This window comes from Leishmania mexicana, chromosome 16 (genome assembly GCF_000234665.1).
Source record: "Leishmania mexicana MHOM/GT/2001/U1103 complete genome, chromosome 16".
In the NCBI taxonomy this organism is placed as follows: domain Eukaryota; phylum Euglenozoa; class Kinetoplastea; order Trypanosomatida; family Trypanosomatidae; genus Leishmania; species Leishmania mexicana.
Window position 1 is genome coordinate 290,106 of NC_018320.1, and position 14,144 is coordinate 304,249.

General features: G+C 61.1%; 5 protein-coding genes across 5 annotated transcripts; all 5 read right to left on the reverse strand.

Moving 5' to 3' along the window:
* Positions 1-195: 195 nt before the first annotated feature.
* Positions 196-1,569, reverse strand: LMXM_16_0790 (chitinase; the record flags this gene model as incomplete). Its single annotated transcript, XM_003873716.1, has 1 exon — positions 196-1,569. One exon carries the CDS (start codon positions 1,567-1,569, stop codon positions 196-198), a length of 1,374 nt encoding a protein of 457 aa, XP_003873765.1.
* A 1,130-nt stretch (positions 1,570-2,699) lies between these two features.
* LMXM_16_0800 (conserved hypothetical protein) lies at positions 2,700-4,937 on the reverse strand (the record flags this gene model as incomplete). The annotated part of the gene is made up of 1 exon (XM_003873717.1): positions 2,700-4,937. The coding sequence occupies one exon, from the start codon at positions 4,935-4,937 to the stop codon at positions 2,700-2,702; it is 2,238 nt and encodes a 745-aa protein (XP_003873766.1).
* A 1,355-nt stretch (positions 4,938-6,292) lies between these two features.
* Positions 6,293-8,098, reverse strand: LMXM_16_0810 (conserved hypothetical protein; the record flags this gene model as incomplete). The annotated part of the gene is made up of 1 exon (XM_003873718.1): positions 6,293-8,098. One exon carries the CDS (start codon positions 8,096-8,098, stop codon positions 6,293-6,295), a length of 1,806 nt encoding a protein of 601 aa, XP_003873767.1.
* A 764-nt stretch (positions 8,099-8,862) lies between these two features.
* On the reverse strand, positions 8,863-11,052 carry LMXM_16_0820 (conserved hypothetical protein; the record flags this gene model as incomplete). The annotated part of the gene is made up of 1 exon (XM_003873719.1): positions 8,863-11,052. The coding sequence occupies one exon, from the start codon at positions 11,050-11,052 to the stop codon at positions 8,863-8,865; it is 2,190 nt and encodes a 729-aa protein (XP_003873768.1).
* A 1,126-nt stretch (positions 11,053-12,178) lies between these two features.
* Positions 12,179-13,057, reverse strand: LMXM_16_0830 (conserved hypothetical protein; the record flags this gene model as incomplete). Its single annotated transcript, XM_003873720.1, has 1 exon — positions 12,179-13,057. The coding sequence occupies one exon, from the start codon at positions 13,055-13,057 to the stop codon at positions 12,179-12,181; it is 879 nt and encodes a 292-aa protein (XP_003873769.1).
* Between the last annotated feature and the right edge of the window lie 1,087 nt (positions 13,058-14,144).

Here is a 14,144-nt window from a genome sequence, read left to right on the forward strand (position 1 = left end):
GCGCAGGCACCTTCTCTTTTCCCACTTTCTCCTCCGGTAATATGTGCTGGGGACCCCTGGCGATGTGCTCACGTGTGTGGGTGTGTGTGTGCGTGTGCGTGTGAGGGACGCTGATGCAACAGCAGAAAAGCGTTGAAGCACGGCATTGTCTGCGTGTGCTATGGGATGCAGGACACGCTTGTGTCCTTCTGCCTTTCATAGATCGCGGTCCTCAGCCACGTCGGGAGATGAATCCTGCGGCAGTGGTTGCGGACAATCGTATGCATTACCGCTATTCACGTTGCCACCACTACCATGTCTGCTGTCAGTCAGCAACCCCCAGTCGGCCAGCTGCTCGTGAACGGCAGTCATGAGCGACATGGGCGAAGTCCCCGGTGGCACATCCTGGCCCAGCTCCCAGATCATTATCCCAGACAAGTTAGCAGCGCGTGCCAGTCGCATCTTGCGCTTCACATCGTCGTAGCCGGTGAAGCTGTACCCGCCATACTCGCTCAATGCCCGCAGCTCCGCACCTCCCTCGACCCATGTCGGGTGGTTCTTGCTAGCCCATTCTTGGATGAAGAGCCAGAGCCGGTCGTACGCCTCAGGCTGTAGTCGCCTGTCCTCCCGATGACGGCCATAGAAGGGGATCCCAAGGGTGAGCTTGCGGCGGTGGTCCTGAATGATGCGCGGCCGCTGGTGCATCTGCCCAAGACGCCTGTTGTATATACCCTCGTTAAAGAGACCGATCGTCCCCTCACTGAGCACTGAGGCGGCGTACTCGACGGAGCTGTGTGGCCCGGTCCCGACAGCGTGGTCGTACGCCATCAAGTGCACATAGTCGAGCGAGTGGAGCACGCGAGCGGACTGCAGTACGGCTGCCATAGATGGGTGGGGATGGAGGGCCATGGACAAGACAGCGCGCCGCACTCGGAGGCGGTGGCGCCGCTCACCAGCCGGTTTACCTGCGTGTTCGTCGCCTGCAGCAGCCGCATAGCCCAGGGAAGACCGGAGCTCCATCAGGAAGCGGCCAAAGTTCAACCACTCTGTCATCGTCTGCGGGTACTCCCAGTTGAAGTCGATGCCGTCGAGCTTTCGTGCCAGCAGCACCGCGTTCACCTCCTCTATGAACGCTCGCCGCCGCACCGTGTCCCCAACGAGGTCCGCAAACCCCGCGCTGCGGCCACCACCACCGATGCAGAGCATCAGCTGTGCACCGTGCAGGTCTGCCAGCCGGCGGATCCGGGCCCACTCGTCGCCCGATGGCAGCCGGTCATCCACATGGATGAGACGCAGCGTTGCGGGGTCCACCTCGGCACTGAAGAAGATAAGATGCGTCAACCCTGCGTTGAAGAAGGCCTCGTAGTGGAACGAGTCCTGACGGTACTCGGGCAAGTACCCGAAGACAGTAAAGAGCGGGGGAGGAGAAGCCGCAGTTATCGAGGTGTTGTGCCCGCTACCGATGGCGGTATCGCCCGCAGCTGCAGGAGCAGCAGCGGCTATAGCCGAGCTCACTGGAGTGCTCACACAGCTGGAGTAAAGCGCTGCTACAAGACACGCCAGCTGCACAAGTGAGCTCCTCTGCACCATCGGCTTGAGAGGCAGCGCGGACGGGTGGCGCTGGCGACAATCCGTGAGGGAAAGAGGACGGCGAAGGACGGCAGACGAGTGCGTAAGTCCGCGTGGGTGACGGTGCGGTGGCGTGCGTGCGCGCCTGTAATCTCGTGGAGCGGGGAGATGACGGTGCAACAACAATTAAACGAAGAGGAGGTGAGTGGCGCACAGAGACATCGAAAGGAGAGGAGGCGGCCAGTCCCCCTCATCATCCAAGGCGAGAATCCGCGGGCCAACGATCAGAAGGAAAGCGCGCACGCGAGGCGCCGCCGACGCCCACGCGGCAGTCACGCACGCGCACGCGTAGCCTCCCACCCACATGAGCAAAGGCGCACGGGGAAGGGGGAGGACGCGACGACTCGGACGGTGAGGCGTTCCGTTCGTGCGCGCGTGCCTGCGCTTATGCGTGTGCATCTGTGGTACGTCTATCTTGTCATTCTCTTCTCGTGTGGTGCACGACGCGTCGATGAATGGGGAATCATTGCTAGCGCTCGAGCATGCGCAACTGCAGTGGCTGCTGACAACGGCTGTTGGTGAGTCATGATCAGCGATACGTCTCGCACAGCCCAAAGGGTGAGCGAGAGAGAGCGAAGAGGAGACTGACCATTCACTTCACCGCGCCCGGCAGCCGTCGACGCCGCAACAATAACCTCCACCATCATGACCAACGCCGGTCCCACGGCAGCAATAGTGTAAGCGACAAGACCCCCGAATCACCGGCACCGCCACCCCCCACCACCACCAACCCATCGCCCCCGCAGGCACGTATGGAGAAGGAGTGAGGCCCAAGAGCAGCTGCCCATGTGCGTGCCAGCCTGTGTGTGCAACCCCTCCTGCAGAACCGGCAGCATCGGTCAACACTTTCGGAAACGATAAAGAATGAAAGAGCGGCAAAGAGCTGCCTCCACGAGCTGCGAGTGGCGCATGCCTAGTCACCAGGAGGTGGTTTACTTCTTGGTCAGCCCGCACACACCCCTTTCTCGGCATCCCCCCGGTCTTGCCCCTCGGCCTCCCGTCGCTTTTCGAGCGAGAAGCATGCATTCCTGGGCTGCTGCCGAGAATCTTTCTCTGACCCGTCCCCCTCGTGGAGTCCTCGCACATGTGCGCTACAACGACGTCACGTAGCTCAAACCGATGGAGGCCCACATCACCATGGACAAGATGGAGAGGATGTACTGGAAGAAGAGCATCTTTGCCCACTGGTACCTCATAAACTTGTATGCGTTGAACAGCAGCGTGCTGTTGATGGCGGTCGGCGCCGCCAGCTCCACCATGAGCACCATGATGAGCGTCTTGTCCAGCGACCCCCGACCACCGAAGAGAAACGGCATCTTGTCGATAAGAAAGATGAGGAGGAAGTAGCTGAACGTCGGGGAGATGAGCATGCGGAAGATGATGATGCCCCACACAAATGCAGGCCGGATGCCTTTGAGAGACAGCGTGCGCTGCACGCCGTCAATGAACGTGCCCATCTTGGCGCCGTCGCCCTCCTCGTCGGTGCCCTCGGCCATCGGCACCGCGGAGGCAGCATTGGCGCCACCGGGCATCATCGACGCAGTCAGGTGCCCACGCTGCATCAGCGTTTGAAGCGAGAAGGACTCGTGCGAGTTGAACACTATGTTCGTGTGCTGCGCATCATACCACCGGGCGTACGTCAAATCCTCGCCAAGCAGCTGCCACTCCTCTGGGAGCAGCGGGTATTCCGTGTTTTGCTCAGCGTGGCGGAGGTACACCTCGGCCGGCCCAGCCGCATTGGCCGAGGAGGAGCCGGCAAGGTTTGCGCCGAGCAGCAGCAGCGACGACGGAATCGAGCCCTCGCCAAGCAGCCTGATGGCGTCCATCACCATCGACAGTGGCCAATGCTCAAACAGCCTGCGCACGGGCGGAACGATGCCGATGAAGATGCCCAGCAGTACGGAGAGGAAGGGCGGGCTCGTCATGAGCTTCTTGATGAGCGCCCAGGAGGCGCGTCCGAGCTGCTGCACCTTCTGTGACGCGGACTTCTTCTTGAGGGCCTTCATCTCGCTCTCGTACTTGAAGCGGATGAAGCCGGCGGCGGCCCAGTCGTACGGGAACTGCACCGCTGTCGCCATCGCGAACGCGCACGCGTCAGCCGTGTTGGGGCTCCTGGCAGCGGGTGTGCCAGGTAGCTTGAACGTCACCTCAGCCGCACCACGCTTGCCGCTGGCGCGGACGAAGTTTCTCGCCGTCTGCGTGAAGGAGTTCTGGAATGACGAGGTCAGGTCGAAGGAGTACGTGGCGGAGTGAACGTGGCGGCGTGCGCGACTACTGCAAGAATCTGTCTTGGCAGCGTCACCAGCCTCCAGGGACCTTGTGCTGCTGAGCGACAGCGCCGAGTCGGCGAGGTAGAGCTGGGTGAAACGGTTCACCTGCACCTCCAGAGGACTGGCCTGCCCCGCCTCGGCGTCACAGCCATCGACCTCGATGTCCTCCTCGAGGTCCGCATCGTTCTCCAGTACTTGGCTGACGGGCAGAGAGAGAGTCTGCGTCGTGGCATCGCATCGGCTCATCATCCGCTTGTGCTTGAGCAGGATTTCGCGGATCAGCCGCTGCTTCTGGACAGCCTTCTGCCCCGCCTCCACAAAGGCTGGGCACGCAGACCAGAGGAACAGCATGTAGCTGATGCTGAACACAAAAATATAGGCGGCGCTGTGCGCCATGTCAATGAACGAGATGGAGCTCGCGACATTCGACATGAGCGACAGAGGCAGCGTGACACCGTTCTGCGTAGAGCAGCCGACCCACGCGGCGTACCTGTACCCGACGCAGTCCTCCTGCCGCTCATCCGGCGCCTCCAACGCATTCACGATCTCGCTCCCAGTGACGCCGACCTCCCGAAAGTGTTCGCTCAGCACCACCACCACGTACGGGACGCTCGTCTTCTTCTTTTTCTTCTTCTTGGTGCCAGTCTCCTTCGTAGTGGACGACGACGGCGGCGAGGCGTCGGCGTCGGCGCCGTCATCCGTCACATAATCATAGAGGAGGCCGAGCCTCACGTCCTTGCGCAGCTCCTCGGGAATACCCGAGTACTTGGGGTCCACCCGGAAGAACAGCACGTCGAGAACAATGCCCCACAAGAGGCCAGACGCGATCGAGATCAGCGAAAAAAAGATGAGAATACTGCACCGAAAAAGTACATCGAGGTCGATCGATTTAGCCGTGTTCGACAGGGTGAGGGATGTGAGGAGGACCGTGGAGATTAGGAAGGAAAAGTTGTGCAGCGTTATCGTGTTGCTCGGGATCAAGTTGATCGTGAACACACCGACGAGCACCGCCACGATCACCTTGCTGACGGCGATGAATGCCACGCCTAGAATGTCCATTCTTGCGGCGCCAAGCTTTCGCTTGGGGAGAGGGAGGAGGGGGGGAACAACGAGGAAAAATATGAAAGCAAATAATTTGTGTGTGTGTGTGTTCTCTGCAGTGCACGTGTGTATATATATATATGTGTGTGTGTGAGTGGGGTGTGTGCGCCTCCGTCCAAGCGAGAGAACTGCTCGCTCACCTTTTTTAGGCCTTCCGCTCGTCCACCGCCTCGGTCCCGTTTTGTTGTTGTTTGTCCTTCTTCGGGCTGCCCGATGGGGAAGGAGGCGGGCGGGTGCTGAGCCAGAGGCAGTGCGCCCAAAAAAGCGCCAACGCAGGCAAGTAGCCGAGCGCACGTGTCCGCGAAGCCGAAGCCGCTTGTGAGCCGCTGAGCAAACGCCTTCCTGTGTGCAGAGGAAGGGGGTGAGAGAAATCAGGGCAAGTCGTTCGCACCGTGAAGGGCGCGTCACTCTGTTCGATAGAAACGCGTCACGATACTCGCCAAGTAACGAAAATTCCCCACGGCTACGGGGGGGTGGGAGTGAGTGCTACGTCCTCTCACGCGTGGGCTGAGACATCTAGAGTGGGCCTGCTGCCACCCGCAACGGAGATCCAATGTGCGCACAAGCACGCGCTGCTACGCTGGGATAATAGGCGGTGAAGCAACAATGTAGAAGAGAGGGAGAGGTGTGCCGCTGCGAGGAGGGGGGGCAGCGCCGTGATGACATTATCCACCAGTGCCAAAAACAAAAGACGGAGAGGACAAAGAGGAAGTATGGAAGACAGCAGACGGCCGCATTTGGCGTTGCAGCGATACCCAGTAGCACACCCGGAGAAGGCAGTGCAAGGGAGGGGCGCCATACGGATGGTTGCACGCTGCCGCATGATCGCAGCAAGTACGACCCGACTCATCTCTCTCCCCCTTCCCTCCCCCTTCCTCCACACTAACCGTTAAATCAAAATTTCCACGCGAATTCGCTCTCTCCCGCTCTCTCGGTCTGTCGCTCCCTCTGAGGCGCATACATGCATCCCATGCGCGCGTGCATGCGCGCAGGTAGCTCTTCCACACAAAAGGAGGAAGCGCACAGACACGTCCTCCTCCGAGAAGCGATACCAGAGGTCGCAAGACACAGTATCGATAAAACGAGAATGAGAGCCTGGCCGACTCGCAGAGAGGGAGAGGCAGCGAGCAGACACGGCTGCACAGCAGCCGGAAGCAAAAGAGGCGGGTGTTCGTGGAAGAGGTTCCGTCTGGGTGGGAGATGCAGGATGGATGCGCACCGGACCCGTCTCCAACCCCACCAACCCCACTCCCGCACAGAGGCGCGTGCACACACCCGCCTACACACACACATACATGCGCCTCGGCGTCTCCTCAGTCGCCATCAAGATCGCTGCGCTGACTCGCCGACAGTGTTGTTCTGGTTATGCGGCGCAACCACGCGCCCCAGCCTTGGCTGCGACTCTTGCGCAGCATCGCCTCCTGCACCTCCTGGTGCCTCGCCGCAAGGATCGCGGGGTGGCCGGCAGGCAGGTACACCTCTATCCCGTACGTCTGCTCTGGGTTCAGCACGCTGAAGTTGGACGCGCTCACCTCACGCGTGATGTCGAACTGCACGCGGTCCGCACCGTAATGCCGAATGTGCTCCCGCAGCACATCCTGAAACTCCTCCACTTTGGCGACACTGCCGATATTCGCCTTGCCACGCGTGGCGGTGTCCTGGAAAGTCATGAGGATCGTGCAGGGCGACGTCACGCAGTGCACCAGCACCACCGGCCGCCCTGCAAACGCCATGCGCCAGTTCTGCACCATGTTGAAGACAAACCCAGCATCCTTGTTAGGGAGAGTGACGGCGACGCAACCGTTGTTGCTCATGATGCGGCGGATGTTACTGATGAACTCCAGGCGGCCGTACTCCGTGCTTAGTCGCCCCGCACCGTCCATCGCATCAATCAGCACCAACTCATATGGCTTGACCTCGCTGTCGGCCGTGTTGCCGTAGGCTGTCATGACGGCCTGGCGCCGCACGTACTCGACAGGGTCGTCGACGTGCACCGTGAGGTTGCTCGACTCCTGAAAACCCAGAAACCGCTTGCACAGCCGCACCAGCGTGCCATCCTTCTCCACCACATGCACCTTGAAATTCGGGTAGCACGTGCTTAGCCACCGTGGCATCTCGCCCGAGTGCATGCCGAGTACCAGCGTCTCGACGGGTACCTGCTTGACAAAAGAGAAGCGCCGCGGCAACATCGTTTGGGTGGCGTCGCGCAGGATGTGCACAGGCCCGAGCGTCAGCATGAGCTTGCGCGCGTATTCCTCCTCGAGGTGCCCGGCATAGGGGACGCAGTTGTTCTGTGTCGTCACGCCTTTGCACTTGATCATGCCATGTATCACCTCATCGCCTCGGCCAGGCATAAACTGGAAGTAGTCCGTGGTTGACGTGACCTTTTCCACCTCCGCTGTGGTCGGTGAAGATGCAGTGGCCGATGAGACGCCAAAAGAAGCAGAGCAAGTCGCGCCCACCTCGCCGGGGCTCATCATCGACTTCCAGCTCGAGCCGCTGCTGCTACTTGCCTGCTTCGACTCCTTCGGCAAGGACCCTTGATACCCCGTTGAAGAGGCCGCAGCTGACCTACCCTGTGCCGGGACGTAGTGCACGCTGCGGTAGTAGACGTCGTCGCGCAGCGCGGGGGAGAACTCAGAGAGTTCGAGGCAGACAACGTCCACCTCGCCAGAGGGATTCGCCGCGGACGGCCGCTCGTGCAACTCGCTCGCCTCGCTGAAGAGCAGCTGCGGGCGGCGCATCGCCTCCTCCTGCCCTTCGTTCGCCGACTGCGGCAGGAACAAGTTGCTCGCAACGTCCTCGACATCTGGTGCGCGGCCGACAGAAGCGGAAACGCCGGCCTCGCCGGGGTTGGCAAAACCCCAGAACACGTTGTGCGACGACTCGAACGGGACGCGCTGGACTGGGCGGCGCTGCGCCAGCAGCTCCTGGCGTGGCCGAACGTAATGCTCCGTTACCTGCCATGCCAAGTACGAGAAGAATACGCCGGAGGCGAGCAGCACGTACGGGGAGGCAAAGCCCTTGTCTAGCTGCGCAAAGAAGAGTCTGGAGACGCGGCTGACGTACAGCCGACTCGCGCGCTGTCCTACGAGAAACTGATTCGACGGCGGTGGCATGTGCAATATGTGGCTCGTGTATGGCTGTGTGTGTGTGCGTGTGCGCGCTTGCGCCGTATGCTCCGTCTTTCTCGCTGTCGTGAAAGACAGGGCAGAGAGATGGAGGAGAGGGGGGGTACAGGGGAAGACGTCGAAAAAGAATGGATGAAGAGCGCTCGCGACACGCCATCGCGGCAGGCCTTCCGTAACGGCACACACACGCCCAGCCCCTCTCAGCGTCCACACCTGGGACAGTGCCAAAAGTTCGCGGGGGAGCGCGGGGGGACACACCCAAGGAAAGAAAAGGCCTCGAGCGAGAGAGAGACCGTGAGAGGGTGTTTCACTGTGTGGGGGGAGTTTAGGGGAAGGGGGCGGGGCGGGTTGTTTTTGTTTTCTTCGCGCAGCCAACGGCAGCCCAGCAGGGCAGGCATGGGGGTGAGCGAGGCTCCTCCCCCCCCCTTAAACGGACAAGGAGAGGCACTTGCCTGGTGTGTGCATGTATAGAAAAGATGGAGCTATAGCGCTTGCACTGGAGCGCCTCCATGCGTGTCGATGTCGATAAGATGGCGGCCGTAGACGGCAGCGCAAGCGAGGTCCGTGGAGAAGACACCGAGGGCAGTGTGAGCTTCATACACCGATGCGCACATCGGGGGCACTCACACGCCATACACGTGGCCACTTTTCTCACACACAGTAGAGAGCGCTCCGCTCCACGCAGGAGAGCCGAGCTTGCACCAAGCAGCACCACCACCATCGCCACAGGCGCACACGTAGCCTCTCACATCTCAGTGCCTCAGGGCGAATGCAATGTTTGCTTGCGCAGATACTCTCCCGCGGCAACCCTCGGAAAGCTCGGCCTGCAGCTCGCGACACGCCTCGCAACGCTTAGCATGCCGTTTATGCACTTCCGTGGCACGCATCACTCTACTTCTGTCGCTGTCGGTGTCATTGGTCTGGCCTCGATGCATACGCCAGCATTGCAAGACGCTTGAGAAGAGCTCGGCATCGCTGTTTCGAGTCCGGTCTCCCAGATGCCCCACGGAGGAGATCCCGTGAGAAAAGAGGTGGCCGGAGGGCGCCAACAGCGGAGTCTGCGCACCTGGGCTGGCGCGTCTGTCGGCGTAACGACCGCCTGGCGAGGCTGCCTCGCGCAGGAGTAGTGCGTGAACAGCGCGGCATAGCAGCTGAATCACCTCTGGGTGTTCGATGCCGAATGAGATCCACTCTCCGTATGCGATGCAGCCATCACGATCCTTGTCCGCGTGCCGCACGACGTCGTCCCAGGTCCAATGCAGCCGTGCATCCAGCTCTGCCGTGATGTCCATGACTGTCGACGGGATGGATGTGCCATAGATGCTCATCGAAGCGTACGTTTGGCGAGGATGAGCAGCGGCAGCGGCGGAAGGGGAAGTGACGCAGGAGGCGAGGAGATAGAAGTCCCTCAAGAGGATGTACTGCCGCTGCCCTGCGCCACCCTCCTGAGGGTCAAGGTGCACCAAAACATCGAACAGCAAAGCCAGGCGATCGCCGAGATGGGCGTAGCGGTTGCCGCACCCGCCCTCGCCGCTGAGCAGTAACGAAGACCAGCCTTCTTGCAAGTCCGAGAGAAAAGTGTAGCCATCATCGCGCAGCCTCGACAAGGTCGAATGCCGCCGCGATGGTGACGCCTTCTGTGATTGCGCCTCCGCAAGACTACTGCAGTCTTTGCGGGTGGGCAGGGACGTAGAGCGGACACGGCCGACGGCAGCATGCTGGGGAGGAGTGGAGACAGTGGGGGTGAAGTGAAAAGACGGCGAGCGTGCCCTGTCCACCGTTCGAGGTGCCGCCCCTGCTGTGGGTGAAAGGCCTGACCACGCTGAGGCACCGAGCGGAGCAGCGCTGGAGGGTGACAGGGATGAGAGACGGCGACTGCGCGACGAAAAAGTAGGCGAGGCGCGCCTTCGGCGCAATCCAGCGGCAATGGCGTGAGCCATATTGCTGCTGTTCCGCGCACTTGCCTGCATCGGCAAGGGAGAGGCAGAGTCGGCGTGGCTGAAGTCTCCATCCACGCCCTTTCGTCTCTGACAAACGCCGCCTCGAGCACCACTGGCGCAGTCCCAGACAAGGCGTTGCTGCGGCTCTGGAATGACGCCTGGGCGATCGAGGTCGCCCCGGGTCTGTTGAACCCCGGTTCCGGGAGGTAAACTCGCACGGACCTGCAAGCTTGACGACTCGGCCTCACTCACGTGTTCCTCTCGTACAGGAAATGCAGAAGACGGGGAGGGCAGGGCAGAGCTTGAGCCTCTCCCCATGGCCACGGCCACCCGGCGGTGCTGCAGAGGGGAGAAGCAGTACACCTGTGACCCCGACGTGAGCTGAGAGGCGCTGTAAAGCCCTTCCCACTCATGAGTGGCCCTGTTCAAGTAGACCAGTGACTCAACAGTATATATAACCGCCGGGGCTGCGGCGCGCGGGCAGGCATCAGCTGGAGTTCTGGAAGACGCTGCAGTGCTAGCGGTGTCGTCTCCCGAACCCTGCGTCGCTGCCGCCCACGTTCGGTGCCACTGCCGGCGATCACTCCGCTCTCGCAGTGGCAAAATCGTCTCCGCAACGGTGCACACTTGCTGAAGAGACGGGCGGTGTGGGAAGGACACCTCGATGTTGCGCTTCACGCCGTCCACGTCGCCGGCGATGCGCAAGGTGAACATGACGGAGAACACAACGGTCTTTCGTTGCTGGTGTGTATGTGTGTGCTCACTCGCACGCCCACACACGCATCTGCTGAGTACGTACTTGACGAGGGGGCGGAAGCGCTCAGCCCCACACAACCACACGCACGCGTACAGGTGAAGAGAGACCGCCTCCCCCCTAGAAGCGATACTGAAGGGCAGCGGTGAGGAACGGCAGAGGAACGTGAGATGCGCGATCACCCGAGAAGCGGCAACGGAAAGCACACACAGAGAGAGAGGAGGGGGAATGATGGCCGCCAAAGACATGAGGAAATTGGGATAGGGGAGTTGCTATGCACATGCACAGGCGCCATGGCATCTCCCCGGATGGCCCTTGCGTGGTGTGCAGTGATGTAGGATATGCGCATGCAGCAGCACTCCAGAACACACTACAAGCGGCGCACAGCGAGGGGTTCATGGTCCATACCCCCCCGCCGCCCCCGCCGCACCACTGCGGAGAGCGTTGGGAGTGGATGTATTAACGTGCCCGTGAGCGGCGAAGGGGAAGCAAGCACAAGAAGCGAGGGTGTCCTCGCCGTACCCACGTCCAAGCGTGCCCAAGCGGTCTCTCTCTGTTCTCCTCCCCTCCCTCGTCTGTTCGATCAGTCCGTGTCTGCGTCGTTACACGCGCACAGGGAAGGTAGAGGAAACACTTTGCAGGAGAATACATGAGCTGCTGTAGTTGTCAGCAAGAATAGTGATGCCCTGCTACGAAGGAGCGTACAGGTGAATGTTGTGTGCGTGCTTCAGTGCCTACATTGACGTATGTGTGTGTGTGGGTGGGTGGGTGGGTACGTGTGCTGAGGAAGCAAGAGGAAGCGCATCCACGTCTGTAGATGGAAGCGCGCACAGAAACCCATCCAACGGCATGAGTGGAGCGTGGCACACTCCCAGGCGCACACTACAGTGCGTGCGTCTGCGAGCATCTGTGCAACAAACCGTGATACAAGGCAGTCCATGCGCGAGAAGGGGACGCACGACATTCGGAAAAGGAAGCGAGGCGTGAATGCAGCTGCGACAACAAGGAAGCACAGCACCAAGAGGCGACAGAAGAAGGCAAGCGACGGGGCCACACCCCGCGCCCGCGCCCACGCCCACGCCGGCACACGAGAACAGCGTGTACGTGCAGAGAAAACGACAAAAGAAATCAGAAAAGGGAGCTCGGGAAACTCTCGTCCTCCGAAAGCCCACGCATCCCACACACCGACAGACACACACACACACACCACACACACACAACGACGCCAGCATTCAACTGCCCTCGCCCCTACGCGTCCTACTCCCCGTGCGGGGGCCAAAAGAAGTGGGGTCATAGACGCGTAGAGGCTTCGCGTGTTCAGCTCTTCACCCCAATTCCCCCCACCCACCCCTCGCCTTCATGCTTGTCGCACCGCTACCCGGTGTCCATGTCATCCGCGTCATACGGCATGAAGCTCTCCCCGCAGCCGCAGCTGTACTTCTGATTTGGATTCTTGAAGGTGAACTTCTCCTCCACGTTGGTTACGACGTAGTCCATCTCCGTGCCAATCACGTAGAACTGCGCATCAGCGTCCACGACAACCTTGACACCATCCTGCTCCACAGCCAAGTCCTCCATCAAGCCGGCCATCTTGCGCGATGGGGTCGCACCCTCGCCGCTACGCTGCGCCGAGTCAAAGTGGTAGTTCACCGTGTAGCTGTACCCACTGCAGCCGCGCCGCCGCACACCGATGCGAATCCCAGAAGGGACCTCATCAGATGCGTCGCTGGTCAACGGCAACTTGGCCGCCGCGGCCGAGTGCGCTGTCGCGTACTGCCCGAGGAGGTACTTGACACGCCGGAGAGCTTGTGGGGTAAGGACAAAGGCAGCCTTATTGCGAAATTGCAGCTGCCGTTTCTGAAGCGGCGAAAGTCCCCGCTGGGGAACGGGGCCGGCGTCCTCGGTGCAGGACGAGCGCGCACCCAACAGCGGCGGCGGCGCTTCCGCTGCGGCAGCTGCAGATGAAGCGGCATCGGCCTCGCTAGCAGGAGCGACGCGGGAACCAGCCCTGGGCTCCTTGTACGACTTGGGGATCGGAGTCGTACCCCGGCCCTTGTGAAACGATTTGTAGAGCTGCTGGGTGTGCAACAACGTGTCTGACAACTCAGACGCCTTTGCACCGCTGTCCGAGAGACGGCTGGTGTTCACAGCCGCGGCGGTGCTGGTTCCAGCACCAGCGGCCGCCGTACTTTGAAAGAGTCGCCTATGGCACAGCGCGGTACCTCCTATGCGCCCCAACAGGAAAGTCTGCATGCGCCCGCCACCTAGAGAGCCCAGCCGGCACTGCATTTTGGTGGGCTCTTTGCCTATGTAGTACGGTGTGCTCGTTGATAGCAAGCGCGCTTTTAGATGCCCAGCTTCTCTTCAAGTCCGCGGCGTGGAGGGAGTGATGGTCGGCAGCCGCGGCGAGTAATATATTCGCTGTTTGCGATGATAGAGAAGCAAGATATGTATGCTTTGTGTGTGCCCGGCTTTCGCCAACTTACATATTTGAGAGCTGAGCGGAGGCACAGAGACGGCGTTCGGGAGCGCGTGAAGCTCGCGACAAGTCGACGAGAAACGATGAGACGACTATGATAACAGAGAGCAGCGAAAGAATTCACTTCATCCGGGGAGGAGGCGCACACACACACACCAGCGACGCCCTTTACATGCCAAAGGATGCAGACGCGCAGGGAATCCACACGACGCGGCGGTGTGGACGGATGCGCCATGCATCCAAGCGCGCGCACGTGGACATACGTTCGTTGAGGACGTAGCGAACAAAAACTGGGAAGAGAAGGGATATGATGTTTCCCTTTCTACAGCGTGAGGCCATGTCCCCCTCTGCCATACAACACACGCTCAACACCACCCTGTCCCCGGGCCCTCCCTTCCCACAGGCCCCCCACCCCCACCGCGTGGTGCGAAGAGGCCCTTAGACACACACGGTGCAGCAGTGCGCCGACTCGGTCATCAGGGAGCACGCCCCCCCACCGCCTCAAGCTCTACGCACCAACAGCCGTCTCGCACGTCGCCTCGCAGCCGCTCCCCCCCCTGCCATCGTGCCGGGCGCCACCCCTGGTGCATCCCCCTCGGAGTGGCTCTCAGCCTCCGCGCACCACTGGGCAGTCGGGGCCGGCTGAGGTACGCTCGAGTCACGCTGACGCTCTCCCCATCACATGGACGGCACAAGCGTGCTCACTGGGGCAGGCCGCTCCGACGCCACGCAGGCCACGACCTGGCCGTCGACATCCGTAGCGATACGTCGCTCTGACCTCGCTATGTCGCAGGTGCTTGAGCCCGTCACCGCCAGAGGTGGTTCGGCATTTGGAAGGGATGGGGGACGGGGGGCTGCTTG